This window comes from Fusarium tjaetaba (assembly GCF_013396195.1).
Source record: "Fusarium tjaetaba strain NRRL 66243 chromosome Unknown NRRL66243_c0000206, whole genome shotgun sequence".
NCBI classification, from domain to species: Eukaryota; Fungi; Ascomycota; class Sordariomycetes; order Hypocreales; family Nectriaceae; genus Fusarium; species Fusarium tjaetaba.
In genome coordinates, this window is record NW_023501402.1 from 1 (window position 1) to 23,920 (window position 23,920).

General features: G+C 48.4%; 2 protein-coding genes across 2 annotated transcripts; both read right to left on the reverse strand.

The window, feature by feature from the left end:
• On the reverse strand, positions 1-7,833 carry FTJAE_9158 (insecticidal toxin complex; the record flags this gene model as incomplete). Its single annotated transcript, XM_037356049.1, has 2 exons — positions 426-7,701; positions 7,755-7,833. Coding segments are annotated over 2 exons (7,355 nt in total), but the record flags the coding sequence as incomplete, so codon positions are not given.
• Positions 7,834-15,322: 7,489 nt separating this feature from the next.
• Positions 15,323-15,901, reverse strand: FTJAE_9159 (cell wall protein; the record flags this gene model as incomplete). The annotated part of the gene is made up of 1 exon (XM_037356050.1): positions 15,323-15,901. The coding sequence occupies one exon, from the start codon at positions 15,899-15,901 to the stop codon at positions 15,323-15,325; it is 579 nt and encodes a 192-aa protein (XP_037203770.1).
• Positions 15,902-23,920: the final 8,019 nt, after the last annotated feature.

Consider the following 23,920-nt stretch of genomic DNA (forward strand, 5'->3'; position numbering starts at 1 on the left):
ATCACAAAAACCGCCAAAATTCGGAGAAAAATAAGATATACTTTTTACCTAATTTAGAAGGCGCTAGGCTTTAGTATACTTATAAAGCTTAAATGAAAAAACAAGGTTTTTCGTGGTGCGTTATGAATCATCCAACTGAGGGGTAAAAATCTGATATACGTAATCCTCATTATATAATCATCACGTGACCCCGGTCACATGACTTTCCAACTGATATTCCCTGTATAGGAAATATTTAAAGTTTTATAAAAACTTTAATATGTGGGACTAGCTTAAATCTCTACATTTTGCTTAGGTAAGCACACCAATCGAAAGCTCTAAATTTTCTCATTATTATGGTATATATTTTGCCCTGATTAGTCATCTAGAACATAATATATTCCTTAGTTATATAATAAGACCTTTTTATAAAGTCAGGTCTTAACATGAATAATCCCGGAAGATCGTCTTCATCCTCAATTTCCTCCTCCAATTCGGCTTGAAGTTCGTCTTCACTGTCCTTGGGATATGGTTCGTCTTGAAACTCTTCTGGCACAAACCCCGGCACCAACGCACTTAGTATCGCAAAAGCCTTTTCCAGGTTTTCTCCTTTCTTCTTTAGCCATTCAATCTTCTTTTCAAGTAATTCATTCTTCTTTTCGAGTAATTCATTCTTCTTTTCCAGTGATTCAATCTTTTTATCACTGATCTCTGCCTTGATTGCGGCCTCTCGCTTATCCCTCTCTGCCAGCACACACCCCGCGTAGGCATTGACCATGACCGGCAAAGATGCAGCGACGGCTTGCAAGCCGTAAGCTGCAGCTGACCATGCGAAATTGGCGAGAGAAGACTCGTTTGAACTGACCCTGTATGTGAGGACTGTGTTGGCCACTGCTGCTGTACCTATGCTAACTATAGCGCTGGGGACAGTAACTGCGGCGGATTTGAGAGCTGGGACAAAAGCGTTCTTGACATCTTGCATATTCCATTTAAGGGTGCCGCTTGGATCCGTCCAGTTGATTGGATTGTTGCCGCAGTATGCGTATAAGTTAGGGCCATCAACGGTATCCAGTGGATCGGGCGACATCCAACGACCGAGCCACGGCACATAATATCTTGCATTACAGTAGTACATCCCACCAGTCTCTCGATCTCGTCGGTATGCAGCAAAGCGAAATGCACTGGGTGCGCCAATACCAGACTGGCGGATTACATATGTTGGAGTCCCAAACGGTGCATACTCTTCATAGGAGATGGTGCGTCCGTCCTCATCCACTTCGAGATTGTTGCTGAGGTTGTAGCGTTGTAGAGTCTTGTTTCCGAGCTTAGGATTAGCTGCTTTAACATAGTGCTCTATAGTTACCACCGCGGTGGTACCGGGGTCCGATGTCGCGGGAAAGAGGTGGCACGTAGTAACCTCCGAGTCTAGAGTCACGCCATCACCAGAATAGGTCAGGGAGTGTTCAGCTGCAGGGCCGAGATACAATGTCTCCTTCATCTTGCAACATGATCCCGATGATTCTGTGACTTTTCTGACACGTGTACCGTCCTTGTCGTAGACGAAGAACGTTATTTCGGGAATCGCAGTTCCATCTCCTGGATTGACAATCTGAGTTGATACGCAATGAAGAGAATCCATAGGGTCCCATCCAACGTAGGAGAACCCTGGCAGTGATACCATGGCACCGTTGGCAATGTACTCAAATTGTTTGCTTTCCACGCCAGATATTGACACCGATGTCAGTCGATTACTCATCTTGTCAGACTCAATGCGACTGGTTTGATTGTATCGGTGAATCCGAGTCCAGTTTGGCATAGTCGTGTCCGATATATCGTGCCGGTGCTCAAGTATGTTGCCAGCGTCATCGTATCTGTACGTCTCCGTATAGCGTGTCAATTGCTTAGCATCGCCGTTTATGTGCTGTCTGAAAAAGGGACCTTGCTGCTGTTTCTGTCCCAGCGAAACCATCTCTCTTCCTGTAGCCTTGACCAGCCGATCATGTAAATCGTACCAGTACTCGCTAACAGGTTCTATTCGCTGGTTACGGTAGAAGACAGTCTCTTGTGCTGCGTCCCAAGTTCGCGAAGTGCGGCCCATACAGTCGTATATATGGGTAATGTCTTCAACCAGGCTGCTATCAGAGCGCCTGGTTCTTCTGTTGGTCAGAAGTCTGGTGTATTGGTCGTACTCATGCTGGGTCTTGGTGCCATTACCGCGAGTGACATTCACGGGTAGTAGATCTGCGGTGAAGGTTGAGTCTTGGAGATGTACAGTCCAACTGTCTTGCTGATATGTCTTAGATTGCAGGTGGACGACATTACCGCGAACGTCGTAGCACCGCCGTGTTTGGCGGCCATGAGCATTTTCTTCGAAGATTGGCCTGTCGGCTGCATCGAGTCGAAGGTTAGAGTGGTAGGTCATGTGGTTTTGCATCTTTGGACCAGGGACAGCCGACCAGTCTAGTCCAGTCTTGTATTCCTCAGAAAACACGCGAGTTTCCGCAACGGCTGTGCCTTTGAAGTCATACTTGTCAAACTTGCGTGTTCCGGCCTGGTCTTCGATCCTCATGACTTGCCCCAGCATGTTGATGGACCTGGACTCACTTGTGTTGTTACTGTTGTACACCGTTCGAGTCCAAAGAACCTCGCGTTCGTGTGAGCTCGCGCGAACCCAGGTCTCTGTTTGCTGGCGCAGATTGTCATAGACCATTCGGCGTCGTGAGCCCGGACCCAGATCCCAAAGGTGGACTGGTTGGCCATTAATGTCACTAAGAGATATCTCCTCGCACTTGTCCATACTCTTCTTGATCATTTGTTGTCCAAGGCGATTGTATTGGGTAGTCTGCACCGTACGGCCAAGAGCATCCACTTCACGCGCAAGATGGCCCAAAGCGTCATATTCATAGTGAACGGCAATTGGTTGTGTTGTCTTCTCTTGACGCACACCTTGAATCTTAGACAACCCATTGCCACGACCATCATACAGGAGCACCATCGCATGATTTGCGTAGGCGTCCATGGCCTTCTGTCCAGTAGCTTGTAGAATCCCACCTGCACTTCGATGCATCTCAAGCCATGAAGTGGAGTATGCACCTCCTCCAAGCGCAGACATGTAGACTCCAACATCGGGGTCAGCCGCTGGATCTTCAATGCCCAAAGTAGCATCTTTGTCAAACACCCATTGTGCCCAGGGCGTGAAGTGCACTTTGCTCCATGTATGGTCCGGGTCGAGCTGCCCAAGTTGGCGGCCGGTAGCATCTACAAACTGCACCGTAGCAGGGCTGTTTCTCTTTGAAACTGGCACAAAGGCAGGAGACAAGCTGGTGAAAGCATGGTGTGTTTGTATTGCGTGGCCCTTAGCATCAAACGAAGTACAGCCAGTAATGTCCCAACGCTGTTTGTCCCATGACGCAAGGTGCGACTCTTGGACCGTCTGGCCTTGCGGGTCGAAGAAAGTTACTTTGACTGGGAAGTTGGGCTTGAAAGGCCTCTCATCGTCTCCATCTGGATTGGCGTGAGTATCACGAGTAATATCGATCCGATAAGGTGGAGTGTCTCCATTGAGTCGATGCGAGTACAGTGACAAAGACCCTCGGCCACCCAATATACTAATTGCCTTGTCCTCGGCCGGATCAATGAGGAAGTCGTCTACGAGCTCTTGTGAGACTAGATTCCCGACGGCATGATCATCGCCCAATTTCTCTTCTTTTTTGCCCATGCGTGATACAGCGTGCGTGTTACCAAGGGCATCTCCTTCAGCTGCAGTGCGATTCATGTTACAATCCGTCATGACACGGGCCGTCAAGGTGCGGTAATCATTTTCTGCTTCAGTCTGGTGACCCGCAGCGTTGGTATAGACCTCGGGGAGCAGCATGTACCTGTCCATCATCACACTGGTAGTGTTCTGGAAAACATCGGCTTCCATGGTGGGTGTGAAGAAACTTTTGCGGGCACTCACAAGCTCGGAGCCAGAGCCAGAGCCAGCAGCATTGCAGGGCGCAGAAAATGACTTTCGGCTCGAAGGCTTCCACCATCGATCGTCTTTGGGTAGTTGAACGAAACCAGCCTCGGTCAAGATGTTTGTCAGCTCAGTTTCCGATATCCCAGGGGTGATTGATTTATGCAACGCCAGCTTGTCATGTGCTTCAAAGGCTCGTTCCAGTGTTTGATCAACCACAATTGGCACTCGATCTCGATCGATTTGTCCAAGTGGTAACGGTCCTTCCAAGTCTGCCGAGCGGTAATAGACTCTTGACTCTCTTCCTGGAACCCCCGCCACACCCAAAGCCGCTGCTATGTCTGGTTCCCTCCGAAGTTTTGCGATGTTCAACAGGGCGTCATTGCTTTGAAATCCCTCATATTGTGTCTCAACAGTGGAAGCTACCCGAGGCGTATAAAAGTCATCTCTGGTGCGCACGCAGTCGGTGAATGCTGTGACGGACATGGCCGCGTGTGAAGTCTGTTGTCGCTGCAGAGTCTGTTCGAGGGCAGACGCTGCATCCTGTTTCCCATTCTTCAAAGCCTCAACCATGGATGCAAATGATACTTGAGATCTCGCTGTACAACCATACGACACGGTCAGTTTTCGTTGGACAGAACCGTAGTCGTTTCGTTCAAGTATCATTTCGTGCTGCAAACGAGCATCTTCTCTTTTCTGCAGCTCACGGATCTCTGTCAGCTGCTCGCGCGGAAGCACGCGAGATATCCCAGCTCTTTCGTGCTTAAACTTGGCCCTTTCAGTCATACGACTGGCAACAGGCATCTGGAGAAGCTGGATGTCGAATGCCGTCTCGGAAATTGAGATAGGTGTGTCACTGGAGCTCGACCTCCCTTTCTGATAGACTTCAGAACGCATCTGCAATCCCTTGAGGGCTCGGAATGCCTCCCGTCTTAGATGAGCAGAGGCAGATGGACCAGCGTTGTCTGGTAGAACCGTCTGCATACGATGGGTTTCGAAAGTATCTGTTGGGAGCCAAGATGCCTCAGTAGCACCCGTGTGGAACCAAGTCTTCGTATGTCTAACAGGCAGCCTATACGTTTTGGACGAGGATGACACAGATGGTGCGAGTCGCATTTGCTCTTGCTCCCAAATTTGCACCGTTCCAAAGCCGCGAAACTCTCTATCATGTGGATCAAAAAAGCCATCGCGATAGGCGTAGGTTGTTGTCAGCTTGGTCTGTGACACATGGTCTTGTCTGACTGCCTTGCGCACAACGTGTACAGGAAACGGCAGACGGGTTCTCCAGGGCTGGCCTCTGGCTTTATCGCTCAGGTAGAAGGCCGTGGATGGACGATAATTAATTCGTGTCTCAGAGCCCTTTCCATCGTCGAGATGGCACAGCAGATGAGGTTTTCCTCCAGCTGCAAGGTCGAGGTAGTTGATGACAAATTCATCAGTACCGCTGCCAGCTCGCGGACCAACCCAGCAGAGACAGCTGGTACCTTTCCCCAGCAAGTCCAGGGCAAACACTGAGGTGAGTCGGCTGATGCTTGGGAACTGGGTTAGAGATAATGGCGCACTGAAGGCATTGCCACTGTGATTGAAAAAGACGTTGGCTCCTCCTTCTGGTGGAAGGTATATGATATCTGTAGTACCGCTACCATCGACGTCTAGCAGGTGCAGTCGTATAAAGTTGAAGCTTGCGTCATCCTCGCTTATAGGACATGGCAGTCTCATAGATATTTCATGGCCGAAGCTTCCGTATCCCAAATTAGGCCAATAGCTTACCAGGTTATTGGTGATACGCACGATATCCTGAAGACCGTCGCCAGACATGTCCACTAGATAAATGGCTGTGCGATCATCTCCTGTGAGATGCAGTGGCGGAGCTGTGGGCGATGGAGCATCGTTGGCTATCTGGCATTCCCTTAGAGCATCCATGCCTCTTTTGCCAAGCGCCTCATGCCATGCTAGACCGCTACCTCCACCAGCTACCTCGAGCAGTATGTCTGGTCGTCCATTGCCAGTCATATCAAGTCTCATCGAAGGGACTTTTGCCTCGGCAGTTTGAATGTCCATGTTGACGACTTGTGAAAATAATTGCAGTGGAGTCCAGCCGTCATCTCCGCCGTCACTAGCTATTCGCTCGTAGAATCCAGATGCGCGACCTTGTTCATCCACAACAACCACGTCCTGATGTCCGTTTCCATCAATATCTTCGATGGTGCTGCGAGTAAAGTCTTTCAGGCCCGGAATGGCTCTCAATTCATGGATAGGACCAAAGCCGTCCTCGGGTGAAAGGTGCATCTTATCCGTCTCAGAGTCGCTGATGCTGCTAGCGTCTGATTCTGTGTCCACTCCAGTACTAGTGATAGAGCTGCTATCATCATCGCTACAGGCTATCAAGGCACTTTCATTGCGTTGGAAGTACCATGCTCCATCTAACTGCACAAGCAAGCCCGGTGAGCCTTCGCCATCTAGGTCAACCCAGCGAGTGACGGCGTCAGGCCGGGAAATATGCAGATTTTGCAATGCGGTCGGGCAGATAGTAGTAATTGGCAAACTCTTGAGGTCGGGCAAGCCGCTATAGCGCAGTTTGAGAGGCGCCATGCTCTGCGCGGCATATACGCCGCGAGCCGCGTCGAATACATGGCCATTGGAGGTGATCTGTTCAATGACAGACCCGGCAGGGCTTTCTCGATAATTAATCTCCATCGAGGCAACCAGATAATCATCACGCCCAAGTTCTTCCGGCTCATAGAAATGATGAAACATGAGAACTCGCCGGCAGAGACGGAGGGTGCGTATCTCGAACCCCCGGGATCCTGTCGAGAAAGGATCCTGTCGGATAGACCAGGGAAGAGAAGAACCCAACGTTGTAGGGCACCCAAGGTCATGTTCTCCGTAATCGAGTACAATACTAAAACACCATCCACAGGCCTTGTTGGCGGCGGCAGGGATAATCTTCCATCTGTCGAGATCTCGACTGGGTGTATGGTTTCCATATCGGATGCTCTTGAGATATCGCGCGCGTGTGAGTGCCTTAGAATCTCTCATCATTTCAGTTGCCTTTCTGTCCGCAGGCAAAGCTTCGATTCCTTCATCATCACCTTTCTTATACGTGAAAGATATAGCGTTGCCATATGCATCATAGCTTTCACAGAGCAACCATGCAAACACTCGATGTGAATTCTCCATCTCACGAGAAGAATCGTCACGCCCATAAATATTTGTCACATTTTCAGACGAAATTGTCCTCCAGAAGATAACATGGCTGCCTTGCATCCAGCGCTCAACACGCATTTCTGTATCGCCACGTACACGGGGTGCGTACTGCCTCACGACGAAGCCGTCGACAACCTCGTCGCGAAGAGGAACTAAATCGTCAGCGCCGGTGAGCATGAATGTGTCCAGGTCTTCTCCATCGTCATCTTGACCATACTTGGGAATGCAACGAGACGTCTTGCGAGAAATGCTTGAAATACCGCCAAGTCGCCAGCCAATGCCAAAGGCACCGTTTCCACGGCCTGAATCATACTCGAGAGAAAGTGATGGCTGGAAACCACCACGTGATTTTGAGACAGGTAAGGGCACGCTGAAGGACAAGGTGCCGGTGTTTGGGTTTACAGAAAAATTGCTATCGATGGATCGTAATGCCCCACCGCCTTTACCAGTTACAAAGGCAGCAGAGTCTAGCACTGGGATAGGGAGAGACGAAGAGCTTCCTGTGCCTTTGGCTGCGGATGAGCCTTTGCTAGCGGCCAAGCTGAAACTACTGGGATCTTATTGGGTACATCAGTGCTGATTTTCAATTCAGAAATTCAATACTCTATACTTTGTATGCCCGCAACAATCCTATAAACTATAGCGACTGTCCCCATTTCCAACAGCACAATGTTGACAATCATGAACATGATGGAGCTGGAGGTGGGACCGACAGCGGAAACGAGGACACCCCGGAAGAGGTTAAGCTTGAGTCAGCCGAGCCTCCGGCCAAGCGAAGGCTGACGGTTTCCTTCTCATCAGCTTTCCTCACAAATCCTTAAAGCCGCAACCCTGGTACCTTCAACGTGCGACTGGCAGGGGATCCTATCATTATGCCGCGCCATCTCACTCTATTTCTACATTGGATCGCATCTCTCATGGTATATAAAAATAGCTCGACTTGCTTGACCTGATCGTCATAAGCACACGATGGTACCACCCTCAGCGGGACATCTGCACATGTTTAACCTTATTCTGCTACAAATACGGCGAATACCTCCTTGCTATCTGATTGGGAACTGATACATCCTCTCATCATGTCCTGTTACGCATACACGATTAGCTGATGGCCCTTGGCTTTCTATCCGATATTGACCATAAGGTCGTTCTGCCTCTTCGACTCTTCGACTCTTCGACATCAACACAAGCTTTACCATTCGCGCCGCTTTCCCATGCAAAATGCCCCTGCCGTGATACCCTCCTTAGCAGCGCCAAGACGTCCATGTCCAGCAAGATCATTGGAGCCGACTTGGATTTCTTAGCTGACATGGCTGGCCATGCAGGCCGTTGAGTCTTCAAGCAACCGAAAGAAACAAAGTACCCCGTCAGGACAGTCCACATCCTCAATTAAGGCACACGAAAAGGGTATATTCGAGTCTATCCTATTCAAGGGATAGGCCTCAAAATGCGAATGAATAAATCCCGCCCCGTTGCAAACCATCCAATCCCAGGCGGACATAATAGTCCGTCCGTAGTTCCCTACCGAGACAGAGTTTGGGTTGTTGTTTTCCTGCAGCTCCTCGGGACGATAGAAACCAGCATTGGTGAGGGGACATTGGAGGCCATGTTCACGAAGAGCTCTGTATGAGAGAGCGACAAGACTCGGCCACGACCGTGCCTAGGTAAACCGCGGGTTTTTTATTAACATTCACGAAAACAAAATGGCCGCCACGCCGATACGTGTTGGAGCTATTGGACGCCATCAAATCTTGGAAAGGGTCAGCCTTCAGGAACTCCCTAACCTTTATTTAGCACTGTCACCGACTGGCTCAAGACCAGCTGACGCCTTACCTCCACCCTGTGTGAATGGAGTCTTATTGAGCTACCAGTGCCTAATCTAGGGTTACCACCCTGTACAATTTGATCTGACCCAATTCCTACCTCCACTCGGCCCCGCCTGATGAACACCACCGGATGGAGAGACAGAAGATTGATCGGCGGGGACAGATGCCCAAAGACGGTACTCCAGGGACAGCATTCCCGCTGCAACTTGCTAGCAGCAACTTTGGAAGCCATCAAGGTGAACCGTTGGCCAAAACCTGCAGGGCGTCGTGAGCTGAGACTGCACAAGTTTGTATGTTCGTAGCGAAACTGTATCTTGGCTTCCGGCATTGGTGCGAGTTCAAGAAGATAAACCCTGCCAACCTCATTGAGCCTGCCGACGAGCCAAATGAACACCTGATCGTCAATTCTCTCGGTGGCGCCGATAAATACGTCATAAAGTCACCGAAGTCGATACTATTGCCCTCTTAGCACTCTAGACTTGCCGGCGATAATTCCCTCTTGACATGATGTCAGCCTGTCACTGCGATTGCAAAGATACATCCTGGTTACTGATATTCAGAGTAGAGAGCGATCAATGATCAGAAACCATGGAGCTCGATGGGTGGCAGGTCAAGTTACTGAAGTGACAAGTTACTTTAGCCAACCTCGATATCATCGACCGAGCAAGCATGAATGGAGCTTTGGCAGCTACCGGACCCTGGTCTAGGGTTGCCACCCTGCACATTCTTTTTGATCTGACCAGATTACTTGGACCTAACAAGCAAGCGATCCGTGCCTGAATTGCCCAACACGAATTTATTACGCTTCTTCCCTCCGGGTTCTGTCCACCATGCGCTACACGCAATTCAAACGAAGGTCGCAATTGGGGGGAACTGAAGAGTTCCGGTACTGGCAGTGATGCCGCGTCTGTCCTGTTGTCGAGATCTCTCCAGCGGCATGCCTATATAACGGTGGGGATGATGAAGATATATGGGGGCAGTTCATTGTAGTAGCGTACTATTGTCTATCCCATGGAAGCGTTTGGAAATTGTCAAAAGCTCTCGAAGACGGCTTATCTTATAAGTGTCCCTGTCTTGAATTAAGCTACTTCTGCTATGAATTAGTAGGCGGGGAGCTGAATTGATGATCCGGCTGGATGGCATTGTTTTCACGTCGGACTCATTTCCCTCCTCACTTCTCTCCTCGACCACCTCCTCCCATCTCCTCAACCATCTTTTTATCCTTCATCTCCCAACTCAACGTCATTCCCATTCCGGCATTCGCCAGTCCAACGGCTGCGCAAACGACCTGCAGATTTGCTCATCCGCCCTCGAAAGCGAGCATGATCAACCGCAACCTTTCGTCAAGCCGCTCCAAAGAGCTCGCGTGCCTTTGATTCGAAGAACCGCTAATCGCCCCTTCTTTGATGATGTCAGTTACGCTAGCCTCTGCGCTTCGTACCTCACCGGTCGCTGAACCAGTCGATACCCATGATATCGCTTTCTGAGCCAAAGCATGTGCTGTCTTTCACGGTACAGACAATCACAGCAATACAACGTCAGCTTGTCGTGAGCCTACGGAAGTTTCAGGAATCTTACACCTACAAACCAATAAACCGGACCAATTTGAGGCAGATACTTTCGATGAGGATGCTTCTAATCCGCCTCCCCCCAGCAAGACCAGACCAGCCATTCCACAACAGTGGCCAGCGCCGCACCCGCTCAAGTGCTCAGCATGAGTCTTTCGCCGCAACTGCTTACGCTTCATGGCCTAACACGTCTCCCATTCCAGCATCCGTAAGACTCCCAGCTTTGGTCCAAGGGAATTGCTCGGAGTCTGTGAAAAGGGTAAGTTATTCTCCAACAGCTGTCTTTCCACTACCCTCTTCCGTCACTGACCTCCTTGCCAGACAGCAACGAATGCCCAGGACCATCACCTGCAAAGTCATCGTCACCGGCCGACAAGCCCCGTTGCCAAACGGTGTAACCAGAATGAGTCACCGCCTGGAACAGGCAGGAGAACGAGACTGCGGCGAGAAGCCCTCACCTCTTTGAACAAGATCCGACCACCTTTTCGTACTTCATCAAGGGTGTGATTCCCCGGCAACACGGACTCCCAATATGTCTCGCGTCCAGGATATTTTTGTCGACAACTTGCTAGCGTTATTAGTCAAGAAAGTTCCGGCTCTTGTTCGAATTGGATCGAGGGTGTGGCTATGCTCGCGTATAATATCACCTGGGCCTGTAGTACGCAGGGGTAGCGATCGGAGATGAGCTATTTCGAGGATGTACGTCAGGCCTCCGATCCCCGATGACAGCCCAACCGACTTCTCCTCCACCGTGATGCTCCCGGATGATATTTCGGCCGATTTGTCTTACTTCTTCAATACGTCAGGTCTCTGAACCTGCTATGTCGCCACCAAGCGCTTCTATGCCTCAGAAGAGACGCTATAGATGGAGAGTGGGAAGGGAACGAAGAGAGTAGAGAGGATAAATAGTATTTTTGGTTGGAGGGTGAGAGTGAAGATAAAAACGTTTTGATAGGGGTGTGAACCCATGGCCCGCCAGATCATTGAGCGCATGGGCACCACAGCAGCCAACAACACGAAGCCCAGCGTGCAAGTCGGCCAAGGCCAGGGTGTTGGATTGTCCTCATCCGATAACACCTGCTGCTAAATGCACTGCCACCCCCCTTTCTCTTGGCGAAGCAGGATGATGGAGTACGGGCGGGTCAATTCCCTTTGGCATCAGCATGTCGAAGAGCACTTTGATATCCATAAGGATTTGAGGACAGAGGATCTAGAGATGATGGTAGAAGAGGAGCACACTGAAGAAGCAGCTCCGATAGACGAAGACGAATGTGTTGAGTCATTACAGCAGGCGCATCAAATAACATCACATTCATTAAACGCAAAGCCAGCAACAACCCCAAGAAGAGCCCCAGGAGGAAGAGGAGGAAGAGGTGCAACGATTGCATGGTAGCTTCGGGTATTTCGGCTGCATGAAGGATGCTTACACGGAATTGGGTCAGATCAAATTGTCCGGGGCGGATAGCCGAGGTTAGTCCAGGCAGCTAACAAGACTCCATACCCAGCATTGCGTGTACGCCGGTGCTTGTCACGTTGCTGGGTTTGGCGCCTGGCGAAATTGGCGAGTCTTCCCCAATACAATCTCATCGTTTAGGTATCTTCCTGGTGCGTCGGCCGGTAACCACAACGCCACCCCGCGCCCGTAGTCATTTTCCTTCAGGATCATGCATCACCAATATCACTCCTCCTCGACATCCCAACACTCAGCGCTTCTACAAAACTTAGTACCCGTCTAGCAAGCTCTCGTTCCGGTCCTGCCCAGAAACCACGTCCATTCAACTATGACGACAAGGAATAGTGTGCCAGGCCTCCCTTTGCCATTAGGTATTCTGCCATGATCAAGGACCCCGCGATAGGTAGTCTCATATCCAACACCACCATCCCAATCGTTGGCGGATATACCATCATAGTCATCATACCCTCGTGGTATTCACCCTTTTACCACAAACACGGGCTTTCCTATCAATCATTAACAACAACATGACGTTGTGTTCAGACGCAATAGTGTCTTCCTCAGCAATGCCACAAGGATTACTAACTATAAAGCATCTTGCAAAGCGTTCACACCTCTGCAGCATAGGGGAAAGCTTGACTATCCTTCAATATTATACTCAACAATATCATAGTCTCTAGGAAAAGAAGCTCAGCTAGTAATAATGCCACTGTTTTCGTGAACCAATAACCACACTCAGGCGCTTCTCATTTCAAACACATTGAACTGGAACGCAGACCGTGGCCTTCTCAGGGTTTATATTATGGGAGAGACTGTGTTCTTGACCATGTCACTCAGCCGGTCGGTGCCACCAGCTCTCATTGGAGACCGAGAACACAAGAAAATGAGGTTGCTTGCCGCCAGCCTCACAGCAGGCATCATCAAAGCTTCAACAGGAATTGGATCACATGGGTATCTGACAAATCTCTTTCAGTAATACGATGACCACTATACATTAGTTAACTTAGCATGGTACTCCTTGTCAAAGCTGTATCGCCAGACCTATAGGGGGCAGCGAGATTAAAGATAGCTGCACGTGGGTAGCCACAACCAGGAAGAGTAATTGCCCCCAATACTGTGTCAACGCGCTTAAGAAAGGCCGTACAAGTGTAAGAGATAATGAAGCTGTTTATGCTCCATGGCTTCCAACTATCAGGCAAGAGAATTTTCAACTCGTCAGACAGAGCGCAGAAAATACACTGAGCAGCAGATGGAAACACTCGTTTCTTAGCTAGCTACCAAGGCTCAAGATATTGAGAGGAATAAAAATAGACCTTCGAGGCAGGGAAGATGAGATGAAGAATGTTGAATGACTGGAATTGATAGCTTGGCAGTGCCTGGTTGGCTACTGGCTTCTCGAAATCATAAGGTTTGTTGACTTGAGGGATAGTTGGGCCAGCGTCTGTCCATGAGCCTTCGACAGACTCGCCACGCCTATCGTTTTCAGCGCCCGTTCGCGAGCATAGGGTGAGTACCGCTCTTGGTGCGGAAAATGGGTCGAGATATTGGTGGTACATCTTACTGAATGGATATTTGTCAATCTCAGTTGTGATTAAGTTTGGGTTTACTGTTGTTATCGGGCGTTTGTATTGGGATACTGTCCAACTTACAGGTGATATGGCAGTTCGTTTTAGAGATCTCTAGATCTTCCTGGGTTCGTCGACGGGATCAAAGGGCATTCATGATCGTTGATAGCATCTGTGAAGCGAGCCGTACAACTAACACAATACCCGGCGATGGGTCTTGATGAGGTGTTGAGATGCGACAACGTTCTTATTCCGCGGTTTTCGCTCCAAGCGTGGTCATTGCGCCCTGAAAGCCACTAACAAAGGAAACTCGCAGTATCTCGTATCAATCAAGTCTGGAGGAAGGGTCATGAGATACCTGAGGGTGCGGAACTTCAGCATAAGGAGGAACCCAGATGTTCTACTTTCTTCACTTCGTAGTATTCGGATCATCCCGAGACTGATATAATGCCTGATCCAGTGAAACTGAGCAAACATCGCCTAAGGCTGAGAGATTTGCCATTAGCCTCTTCCGATATCAGTCAGTTACGGTTCCCAACACGGCGCCGGAAGCTCAGTCAAGTCCCTCTTCCCATAAGTTATGTACTACCCTGCTCCTGGTCCGAAGAGTGCTAGAAAGAAGCACGGCGAGAATTAGGACTAATGTCCATACGCGTGCGGGCAATGTCATGTACATTTTGCTGCTCACCCTACACTCCAGCGACATGCCAAGGCAAGCAAGTATAGCACCCAGTACTAACCCTAACGCTTGTCTGATGTGAGCAATGATCACAGTCTAGTGATGCGTAGAAACGGACGAGTTGGGCTAAGTTACTCGGCGATCTAATTTAGAGAGAAGAAGGGAGAGGAATTGCGTTTAAGAACATTATATATGTTACGATCAATGATTAACAATAGCCGAGTTAGTTTTAACTTAATATAGTAAGTAGCAATGGCCGGATATCATCCTGGATCAGGTGTCGATATCCCACTCTTGGCACGACCGAACAGCACCAAGCTGGTGGTCGATTGCCGAGAGGCAGTCCGTGAGGACGGCGGCGGCGATACTTGCGGTCCAGGCACTGAGGACTGGAAAATTGGTTCTTGTTCAAATTTCTGCTCTTAGAAGTAACTCGTCACGAAAGGCAAGCAGGCAATTTACCTGAGCTTAGATAGCTTAGCGATTGACGATAAGGCAAGAGCTTTCCCCATCTCGTATTCGAGATGAGGCGTGATGCTTGACTCCACGTGAGGAAGAGACTGAAGACTCCCACCCACCGTAGATCATGAGCACTTTTCCTAGTAACACTGCAGCAATATGGCCGTAGATTTCATTGAAATCAGGTTGTTCGTCAGGGATATTCCACTGCCACCCGCTATTCCAAGTGATCTTCAAGTCTTCCGCCCCGCCGTGTAGTCACGACCAGATACCGAGAGTCAGCCAAAATGGCATGGCAATAGGTTTGCTTGCCAGTTGAGTTGAGATCGATACGCAAGTCTACGAAGCGCGGAAATTGGAACCTTCTGAGACCGTCCTCAAGAATATATGAGCTTCTGATAAGTACGTCAAAGTCAATATAAGTATTTACTCTGAGGACTATCGCTGCTTGTATTACGCTGCGAGTCAGTGGCGGAAGAGGGGGGTAAAACAGGTCTATTGCGCTAGCCTTTTTCTATAGTAAGAGTATATATAAACAGAGAGAAAGTATATTTCTAAAGAATATAAGTAATAGGCTTATAAAAAATAAATGGTTTTTAATAGTATCTAAGAAATGATCTCTTTATTAAACTTAGGCAGAGTAGACACAGGAAACGGGGTTCTTGTCCTTAGTAGCGCGTACAGTAATAGCCTGACAATTCTTGTTGCCACCAGGGTTCTTAATGCCAACATCGGCCCAGAGGGTGTAAGAGCCGCCAGCCTTCTTACTGTTAGGGCAAGCGAGGAAACCCTTACCACCGAAAGTGAGATCTCCGTTCTTAGCGACCTTCCAGCCCTTGGTCTCGGCGTTCTTGGGGTAGTTGAAGCCCTTATCTCCGTAGGTGGCATAAGCGAGGATGCCCTGGCCCATGCCGGAGCGGTCGACGTATGCGACCTGGGGGTTGTTACCCCAGGTGTAGAGGCTGAGCTCGCCGTCTTTGTTGATGTTGAATGTGACCTCGTTCTCAGTCACGCCGCGGTTGCAAGCGGCGTGCTGGTTCTTGAGCTTGAGGGCGAAGCGACCGTTAGAGGCTTGGAGAGCGGCGTTGTTGGTTTCTTTGTTGCCGTGGAGGGCAACGGCGTTGTATTCAGTGACCTCAACGATTTTGTCAGAGGCGGCAGAAGCCATGCCAGCGGCGACAATAGTAGTGAAGATAGTAGAGAAATGCATCTTGATAGTCTAGTAGTAGAATGGATTGAGTAACAGTATATTGAGGTTTACTGTTTAAAGCGAGTGTAGGTTGTATATAAGGAAGAATTCTAGAAGCTTAAAGGAATAGTATTTATAGGCATTAATATTTATCCTATAATTATTTATGCCGCTATACCTGGAATACCTATTTACTGTATGACTGGGGAATACGAGACAGGGTAGCGGGTCTAGTTAGAACTGTTCCACTTAGCTCGTATTTAGAGTCTTTGCTTTTTCCCTCTTTTAGGCAGAATAGACTCTAGAACTCTAGTTCATTAGTCTTAAAGCTACGGAGTACGGTACTTCTAGAACAACCGGGGCTATGGGCAGTATATTCTATAAATAGCATACCTGTTAGCTCATGTCCCGAGGAGTCCGAACTTAGAACTTGTTCCCGTAGCGTCACGGCCTACGTAATGTAATTTCAGCAATAGACAAGAAGTAACATCAGTAAGCCAGGAAAGGCCAAATCAGTCCACAATTGCGTATTATGATCTGCTAATCTTATTTACTGTAATTAGCTTTTGCAACACTCCTGTTAGCTTGTGTCATCGTGCGCAGGCTATCGAGGCATATAACGGCACAGTTCTTTCGGCATTAGTCCTTGTCGTTCCATTCTGGCGTTCCCTTTAAACAGTGAGTGAGATTATATATGGAGATTGTGGATACAGGAGGCATGTGAGAATCCAAGGTTGAAATAGTCTTCTGATAGTGAGAATTCTGGCACCGATAGAAACGATCCGCAAAAGCTTCTTGATCTACGGAGTACCATTGGATTTATAAGATGTTGCGCCAAAAGCCGTTTTAACGAGGATTGGAAGGTTGTTCAGAGATAGTGAGTGGGGAGAAGCTTCATGCCGCAGGGCGGTAAGGTATTTGGTCCAAGATTGCGGTTGTTTCAGACCCCAGCCCGGTATCCGGGATTTCCGAGAGGTGACTGTAGCCACTTCGTAATTCCTAATACCTGTTTATGAAGTAGACCATACCAAAGGTATTAACGTCGATGAATTACCGAAAACATTAAGGGTTCCTTGGGGAGAAGTGATTGAGCTTCTGGCCTGCGACAGGGGCGGTATCAGGCCGCACATCTATTTATCTTAACTCCATACATCGGCAACGCTACCCTTGAAGCCGGGGGCTACGTAATCTGTCTTTCGCCTCGATTTCCCCAATCGGCCCCCAGCCACCCAGCATTGCTAAGAAGACCATCACCGCTGCTACGTCGTCTTGAATGCGCCGCCATAGACGCTGCCATGCGTGGTGTGAAGGGCTGTCTTTTCTGGCCCACAGAGGCCATTCATCTACAGAGCCAATCTGCTAGTAGTCCAGGGGCACTGCGGCCTCTCGTCAAAGAGCTTAGTAGAGCTGTGCAGTAGTCATGAAACTACCGTTAGGCACAGCAGTTTTGATACCGTTGACATACAGCACAGAGCGCATGTCATGGATCAAAAACCGCAGTGTGATTCAATGGGAATCATTTCTGGGTCAATCATCGACTGGCACAATTAAAGTCATTCCAGACGTTCTGCAGGTGGTTGTGAAAGCCGCGAGGCTGGGGACTGGACTCGCTGAGCAAAAGATAACTAACTGAAGTGCCTCCTGATTGATGGCCTTGGTGATAGTGAGTGTAGAGAAATCATGTACTTATGGGAAAGACTCCCGGCATCTTCGCCTTAACCGTTATACTTAAGTGCAACGCCTATTTTAATATCGCAACTCTGTTAAGAAACCGCCTTCCCAGCAACCAATTGCACTGTCGCTTCCAGCTCCCTTACCTTCCCTCAATTCTGCCTATTAGCCATGTATGAATCATCGCTATCGGCGGGATTTAAAAGCAAAGTAGCGGGGGAGCGTCGGCGTCTTGGGCGCGTCCAGGGAGGAAAAAAAGGCGCTTGAATGTTGTTGGTAACCCTCCAGTAGAAGGCTGAGTCTTAGTCCATCAGAAAAAGTGGCTTTAAAGTACCCCACGAGGCCATCATACTCCCTGAAGATAGCAGTAGGCTTCAACTGAAGCTTGTATACAATCTTATTATTCTCGTTCTCTGAGATCAGATGCATTAGCTGCTCCTTTATACTAGAAAGGTAAGCACCGATGGGAATATCTATTAATAAGGATAACCTGTAGCAAGAGATAGCAATTAGCAAGCGCAGGCAATATCTTAATCCAACTTCCAATTACCTGAATTATATTAAGAAAATTTGGGGTCACCGTCTGTTGCACTAGTAGCCTCACTGAAAACATCAACCGACTCGTAACGATCCTTGTCAATCACCGTTCAACCTTTCCAACACTTGGCCTGGAGTCCCAGGATATTAAACTAGTCCCTATTCTAATAACGCATGTCCCTGAGAGCGTGTTATCCTGATGCAGCCGCCGTCCGTGATGTTAAGATCTAAACGCTTGGTAAAACTTGCCAGCAAGCCACTGTTTGAGTCAATCTCGTAAGCTGTTCCAATTGACAGCTTGACTTGAGAAAAGTATATAAATACACTTCTAGGATAATTAAATCAGTGCTTTTCCTCTATACGTAGTGATATCTGAAGATAAGAAAACGCTATTCCGACACCCTCTCACGCCTTGAATCCTTGATCCTGTCCACGTCTCTGTCTCAGTCAGACTGCCACGCCAATCCTACACTCTGCAGTCATCAGAACTAATCAACTTGATCCAGACCTCTCGCTTTCACCGCAGCACTCTCACTAAGCCCCTTCTTGAAAATCTGCTCCCATAGACCAGTACGCATAGACTGCATGGCTCGCTCATAACGCTTCTCTTTCTCCGCCTAAACTTTCTTCTCCCAGCGATCGATGCTTGTTTATATCTTGCCAATGTAAAGCCATCTCATACCCACCCGCCTCCAGTGTGTTTGAAGATTGTCTTGACATTTTCTGGCCTTATATTCTGCCTTTTCTTTCGTTCCGATCGACTGCGGGAGCAACTCTTGGGCTTCTTTGATAAGGGCTTGCATGAAAGCTTGCATTTATCAGACATTGTCCTGGTGAGGTCTTGTTGTTAGCCAACGGCGAGGGCTGCTTAGTGGAGTCTCTCTTTAGCAATGCCTACTGCTATTTTCGCCTAGATGATGATGGTGTCTGGATGTTTGCTGTCGTCGCTTTGTTATGACAAGTTGGTTTTATGTTGGGAGAGATATTGGCGGATCTCACGTCTTGTCGCTTTCTATAGGAGCTGTCAGATACACTGAATCGCTCGCTTATTGAACAGTCAGCCAAGCCCCCTTGTCATAATGCCTCCGCTTCTTGACCTAGAAATCAAGGCTCTCTAAGTACTCTCTTATGTGCCCCTCTGCCTGTCGCACTGCGTGGTCATAGTTCGCCAGGATCGGGGCAAAATGGTCTTTTACTTTGATGCTCGGTAGTACATGATCCTTGTTTCACTTTTGGGGCGGTTCATTGCCAGCTCTGGATGTCAGGAACCAGGTCTTTAGAAGGATTGACTTACAAACGTCGCTATCCACTCAAGTATCGATTTCGCCGATAAGCAGGGCTTAGTGTCTTACCACAGGAAAATATTCGAGATATTGGGTTTTCTTTTCCAACGGACCGTCGCCGCCGTCAAGGCCAAGGCTACAGTACCTGTCGTCACGACTTACTTAGTGACCTTTAGCCCATCTGCCATTGGTAACGCCAACACTGCCATCACCGTCAAGTCCAATGATCTACTCAGTATATAATTAGGTCATTATGTCTTCTAGCATCCCCCTAATCATCTTTCTCGACGCAAGAAACGCTAACATAGTCAGGCCTATGTCCAAATCCAGTCGCACTGCTCGGAACCCCTGCTCAACTGCTTCGCCAGCGGTCGCCCAACACAGAATCTCCTTTCTGGTTACGTGATCTGCGACTTAGTAGTTTGATTCAACATGCATAGCTAGGTCCTACGGTAAAGCATTCTGAACGTATCTGACATACCGTAGAACAAGATCAGACAGTGTGGTAAGAAGATGTCGTCAGCTAACGATAATCTAGGCCACGTAACCTTTCTCGCTCTATCTGTCTTTGTTCTTTTAGACTTGTCTGTTTCTCATCTCTTTAACTACAGATCAAGTTACAAGATTCTCCGCCTTTGACCTTGATAGATGTATCCCCATGTGACTGGCCGACCCGCTCCAACTCACATTTGGTCGTTTCTACCCTGCATTATGGTCAAGTTTGGGCATTTATTTGCGCACTTGATTGCGGATCCATTAACTCTCCATTAACTCTCCATCAACTCAAACTGAACAACAAAGGTGCCTCTCTTCCGCGCATCTCGCGTCACCGTCTCCGAGCTCACATTCCTCAACAGCAGCCCTTTGGTTTGACCTAGCACGCCCAGTTTTACGATGCGACTGTGCAAGAAGGAGACATGTCACAAGGCCTAAGAGCGCTCAAAGTTGAATGCTTGGCTGGCTTATGTTGCGATTCGTTGCCTTTATTATACTAAACCCCGGGCACAAGTACATTTGCTCACCACACATCCGTCTTGTCCCATCGAGCTAACCCTTACCAAACTAACATTTACCCAGAGCTGAATCTCTCCCAAGCTCGCGATAGATCCCCGTCGTTGTCCCTTTTCCGATTCTTTGACAAATAGCCACGACCATCAGCTGACGTTCGTTCCCTATCAAACGCTATGTCTCCCGCTATGCTCAAGCCCGAACCCGAGCCCGAGTCCGAGTTCATGTACAAATGCCTTGTGAAGGACGCCCCCTCCCTTAAACATTTTAGACCTACCGCCGAACCCTCTCAACGATGTCTTCCTCTCCGTTCCCCTAAATATCGTCTCTCTATCGAGTCGCCCTCATACATAATTATCAAGGGCCAAAGAGTAAATGACGCTCTTTCATGTTATTCGATTTTTATCGACAACTTGAATTTAGACATTGATGCGTTCTGCAGCTTCTTTAATAGCAATCTTGATTTCTCCAAGTGTCTTGTTGAAGAGATCAAACCCTCTCTATATCATCATTCTCATCATCCAAAACCGTACTCTAGGAGTTCAAATTTCCTGAAGTTCCAAACTCGATAACGTTTCCTTCTGGAGAAATGTATATTGTAGGTCTTGCAGATTTCATCGCGTCTAACTGGCTCGCGGAAATAGCCGATCTGCCGTCTTCGGCTGCTAATTCGGCTTCCCTCTTCTTGTAGACATCAGTAATTGATGGAAATGGTAAAGTAAACAGTCCAAGGCTCATCATTGCCTCCATTACGTCTCAGCAACTCGACAATGCTTGCCCTATGATCAAGAGTCGCCCAGGACCGCTCGATTCTCACGATGATTGACCCCTAAGCCAACTTCAAAGCCTGCTTGTCGCTACTTTATACTCTGGAAGAGGAATGTGATTTTGGCTCTGTGTAGTGGAAGATACTTCGTGATCGACGACGCGGTCTGCGTACTTCAAGACCGCTTGCAACCCTCACGTCTCAAAACTACCGTGTCCATTTCCAGTATAATTCAGATGTGATGAGATGCCTAGTACAGCGTTTACGCGGTTCTGCAACTTCTGCATTGAAACAGATCTGTCAAAGCTTACTTAGCTCAGTGAAGGAATCAAGAAGGAGATCTGTACGGTGCCTAGAATTAACTTGCTGTATGCCTCCGCGTCCTCCAGCCCAGACTTCTCTACATATGGCGGGCTCACAGCTCTTACCATGTCGCTCACCGATGAGTCAAATCGCCTCGTCGGAGGTGAGGAATCTTGTGACACTTGTTTCGACAGCGTGATTCAGAGGACGTGGCAGCTTGTTGAATATGCCAAGGCCAGACAGCTATAATACTGCACCGGAGTCAAAGTCAAAGCTGCATGGTTGTCCTTCATAAGACCCCTGATCCGTTCCATCCGATAAGTTAGAACTCGAGCAGGCCCTCATACGGCTTGCAGGGCATCTTAAACAAAGCTATGCTACCTTACCGCCGTGGTTAGCATTCATGCCAAACCGCGGTCTAGGCAACCCGCGCGAGACGTCGCGTCGGCAAAAAGTGCAGTCACAGTGGTGCAAGGAGTACAAAACACACATTAATAACTGGAGCGACCTGAGATTGGCTAATATAACTTGATTAGCAGACTCGGGCCACTCGTGAACGCTTCGCTGACAACGAGAATGACTAGAACTGCGGCGAGAACTGCGGCACGATGCATCTCCGAGAGCCAAGCTGCCGATCTCAAAGTTTATAAGCTATCAATGCCTACCAAGGCTGTCTACAAACAAAGAATTCCACAGTCAATAGTACCGCCGCCAGTAACGCGTTAAACGAGCTTTATTGGGCGATATCAGTAATATAGGGAAGGTCAATCAAGCGTTCAAAGAGACAGATAAGCGTTGTGTTATTCACCCACTAAGTAAGTCATAGACACTCTACCAAGTTGTCATACTACTAAGAAGTAATATCTAAGCCTGCTCTTCAGCCTAAAGACAACCAAGCTTCATCAACCCGCATCAGAAATAAGGCTCAACATTAGGCTCAGCCAAACAGTCTAGTAGATCGAAGATAACTTTGACCGATTCCACCCAAACACTCACTTATACACTACACAAATTCACGCATCTACGATTTCATATGCTCAACCAAGCTCTCCAGAATTCATCAAAACGCTGCCCGCCTAAGCCCAGCTTTCCGTCTCTCCAACGATTACTCCTCTATTCAATACAACCCACGCTTTTGTTACCGATTTGGTGACCGACCCAGCTAATAGTGGCCAGGATTTACCATCACGGGGATGCAAGACTGCTAATCGTTAGGCAGCCAAGAGTTGATATATGCTGTTGCGAGTGAGCGTGGGCTCACTTTGGAGGTCGAGTACGGCATCGAAATCCGTCTTGTGAGTCAAATGCATTGTGGATAGCAGAAGGATCATTGAATGTCGCGATTCAGAAGATGCTCTGTAAAGATGTCTGTAAAGATGTCTCAGTTGTGTCCTGTCTGACGTTCTTAACACCCGGTCAGGCCCCCTCTTGGCTTTTCAGCTAAGTTTATAATTGCAGCAGTCCAAACCGACTATGGCTTCACGGTTGTTCAAGTGGTTACATCTTTCGAATCTAATGCGCGGGCGTTCCCCAGATCGCGTTGAAGATGGCAACCTGACTACTCGCGGCTAGCAACTGAATGGCAGACATTGAACGAGGTTCCATAAGCCTTTGCCTGACTACATCCGATCACGAGCCAAGTTTTAAGTAGAGAACTGTTGCGCATAGCTGGACTTACCGTGGGGTACGTAGACATGTCCTTTGAGTTGGTCATTGCTAGCAGGATAGGAACTGCAGTGATGTAATTCTCAATTGCTTGACTTCTGGCGCCCTTGGTCATCTCCTGTCAGAGTTGTGCGAAGACCTCATCATACCCTTCCGCTATCAGTCCACTGCAGACCTGTTATTTCGAGGAGGATCAGATACCGCAGGACTGGTGCGTTATATGGCAAAGGTAGTACTTGCAGGGTCCTACCTTTTATCTGATGCAACCCACCTACTGTATCTAACAAGGTAGAATCAAGACAAACATCTAGCTAGCGATAGTGAGGTCAAGGCTCTTCATGCATAGCACCCATCATATCGACATTGCTTTTGATCCGCAGCGTCATGTGCAAATGAACACGACAGGCGTACCGCAGGGAGCACATAGCTGAGATCCTTGTATGTGTTTCACAGTACATTGCAGCTTCTTTACATTCCTTTTGGATAATAGCGGTCGCCAAGTTCCGATTCTCTTACGAGGGCGACATTAACTGGCAGGGGATTAGAAGATACCAGAATGTACAGGGTATGGCGTATTCCAATAAACTCAGGCCTAGTCATCGAATCCGAGAAGGATATAGCTAAAAAGTCCTCCAGGGGTACTGGCCGCTTCTCCCAATCATTCCCATTCTCCGCCAAATCTTACTCGCCATAATTGCCGGTATCAAGGGTCTCGACGCCTCTCAGTTCAAAACGATTCTTGGTTTCTAAGCTTGCCTTGCTGCTGATCTAAAACCACAGAATGCCAGCCAGTAAGCTTTGGCTTTT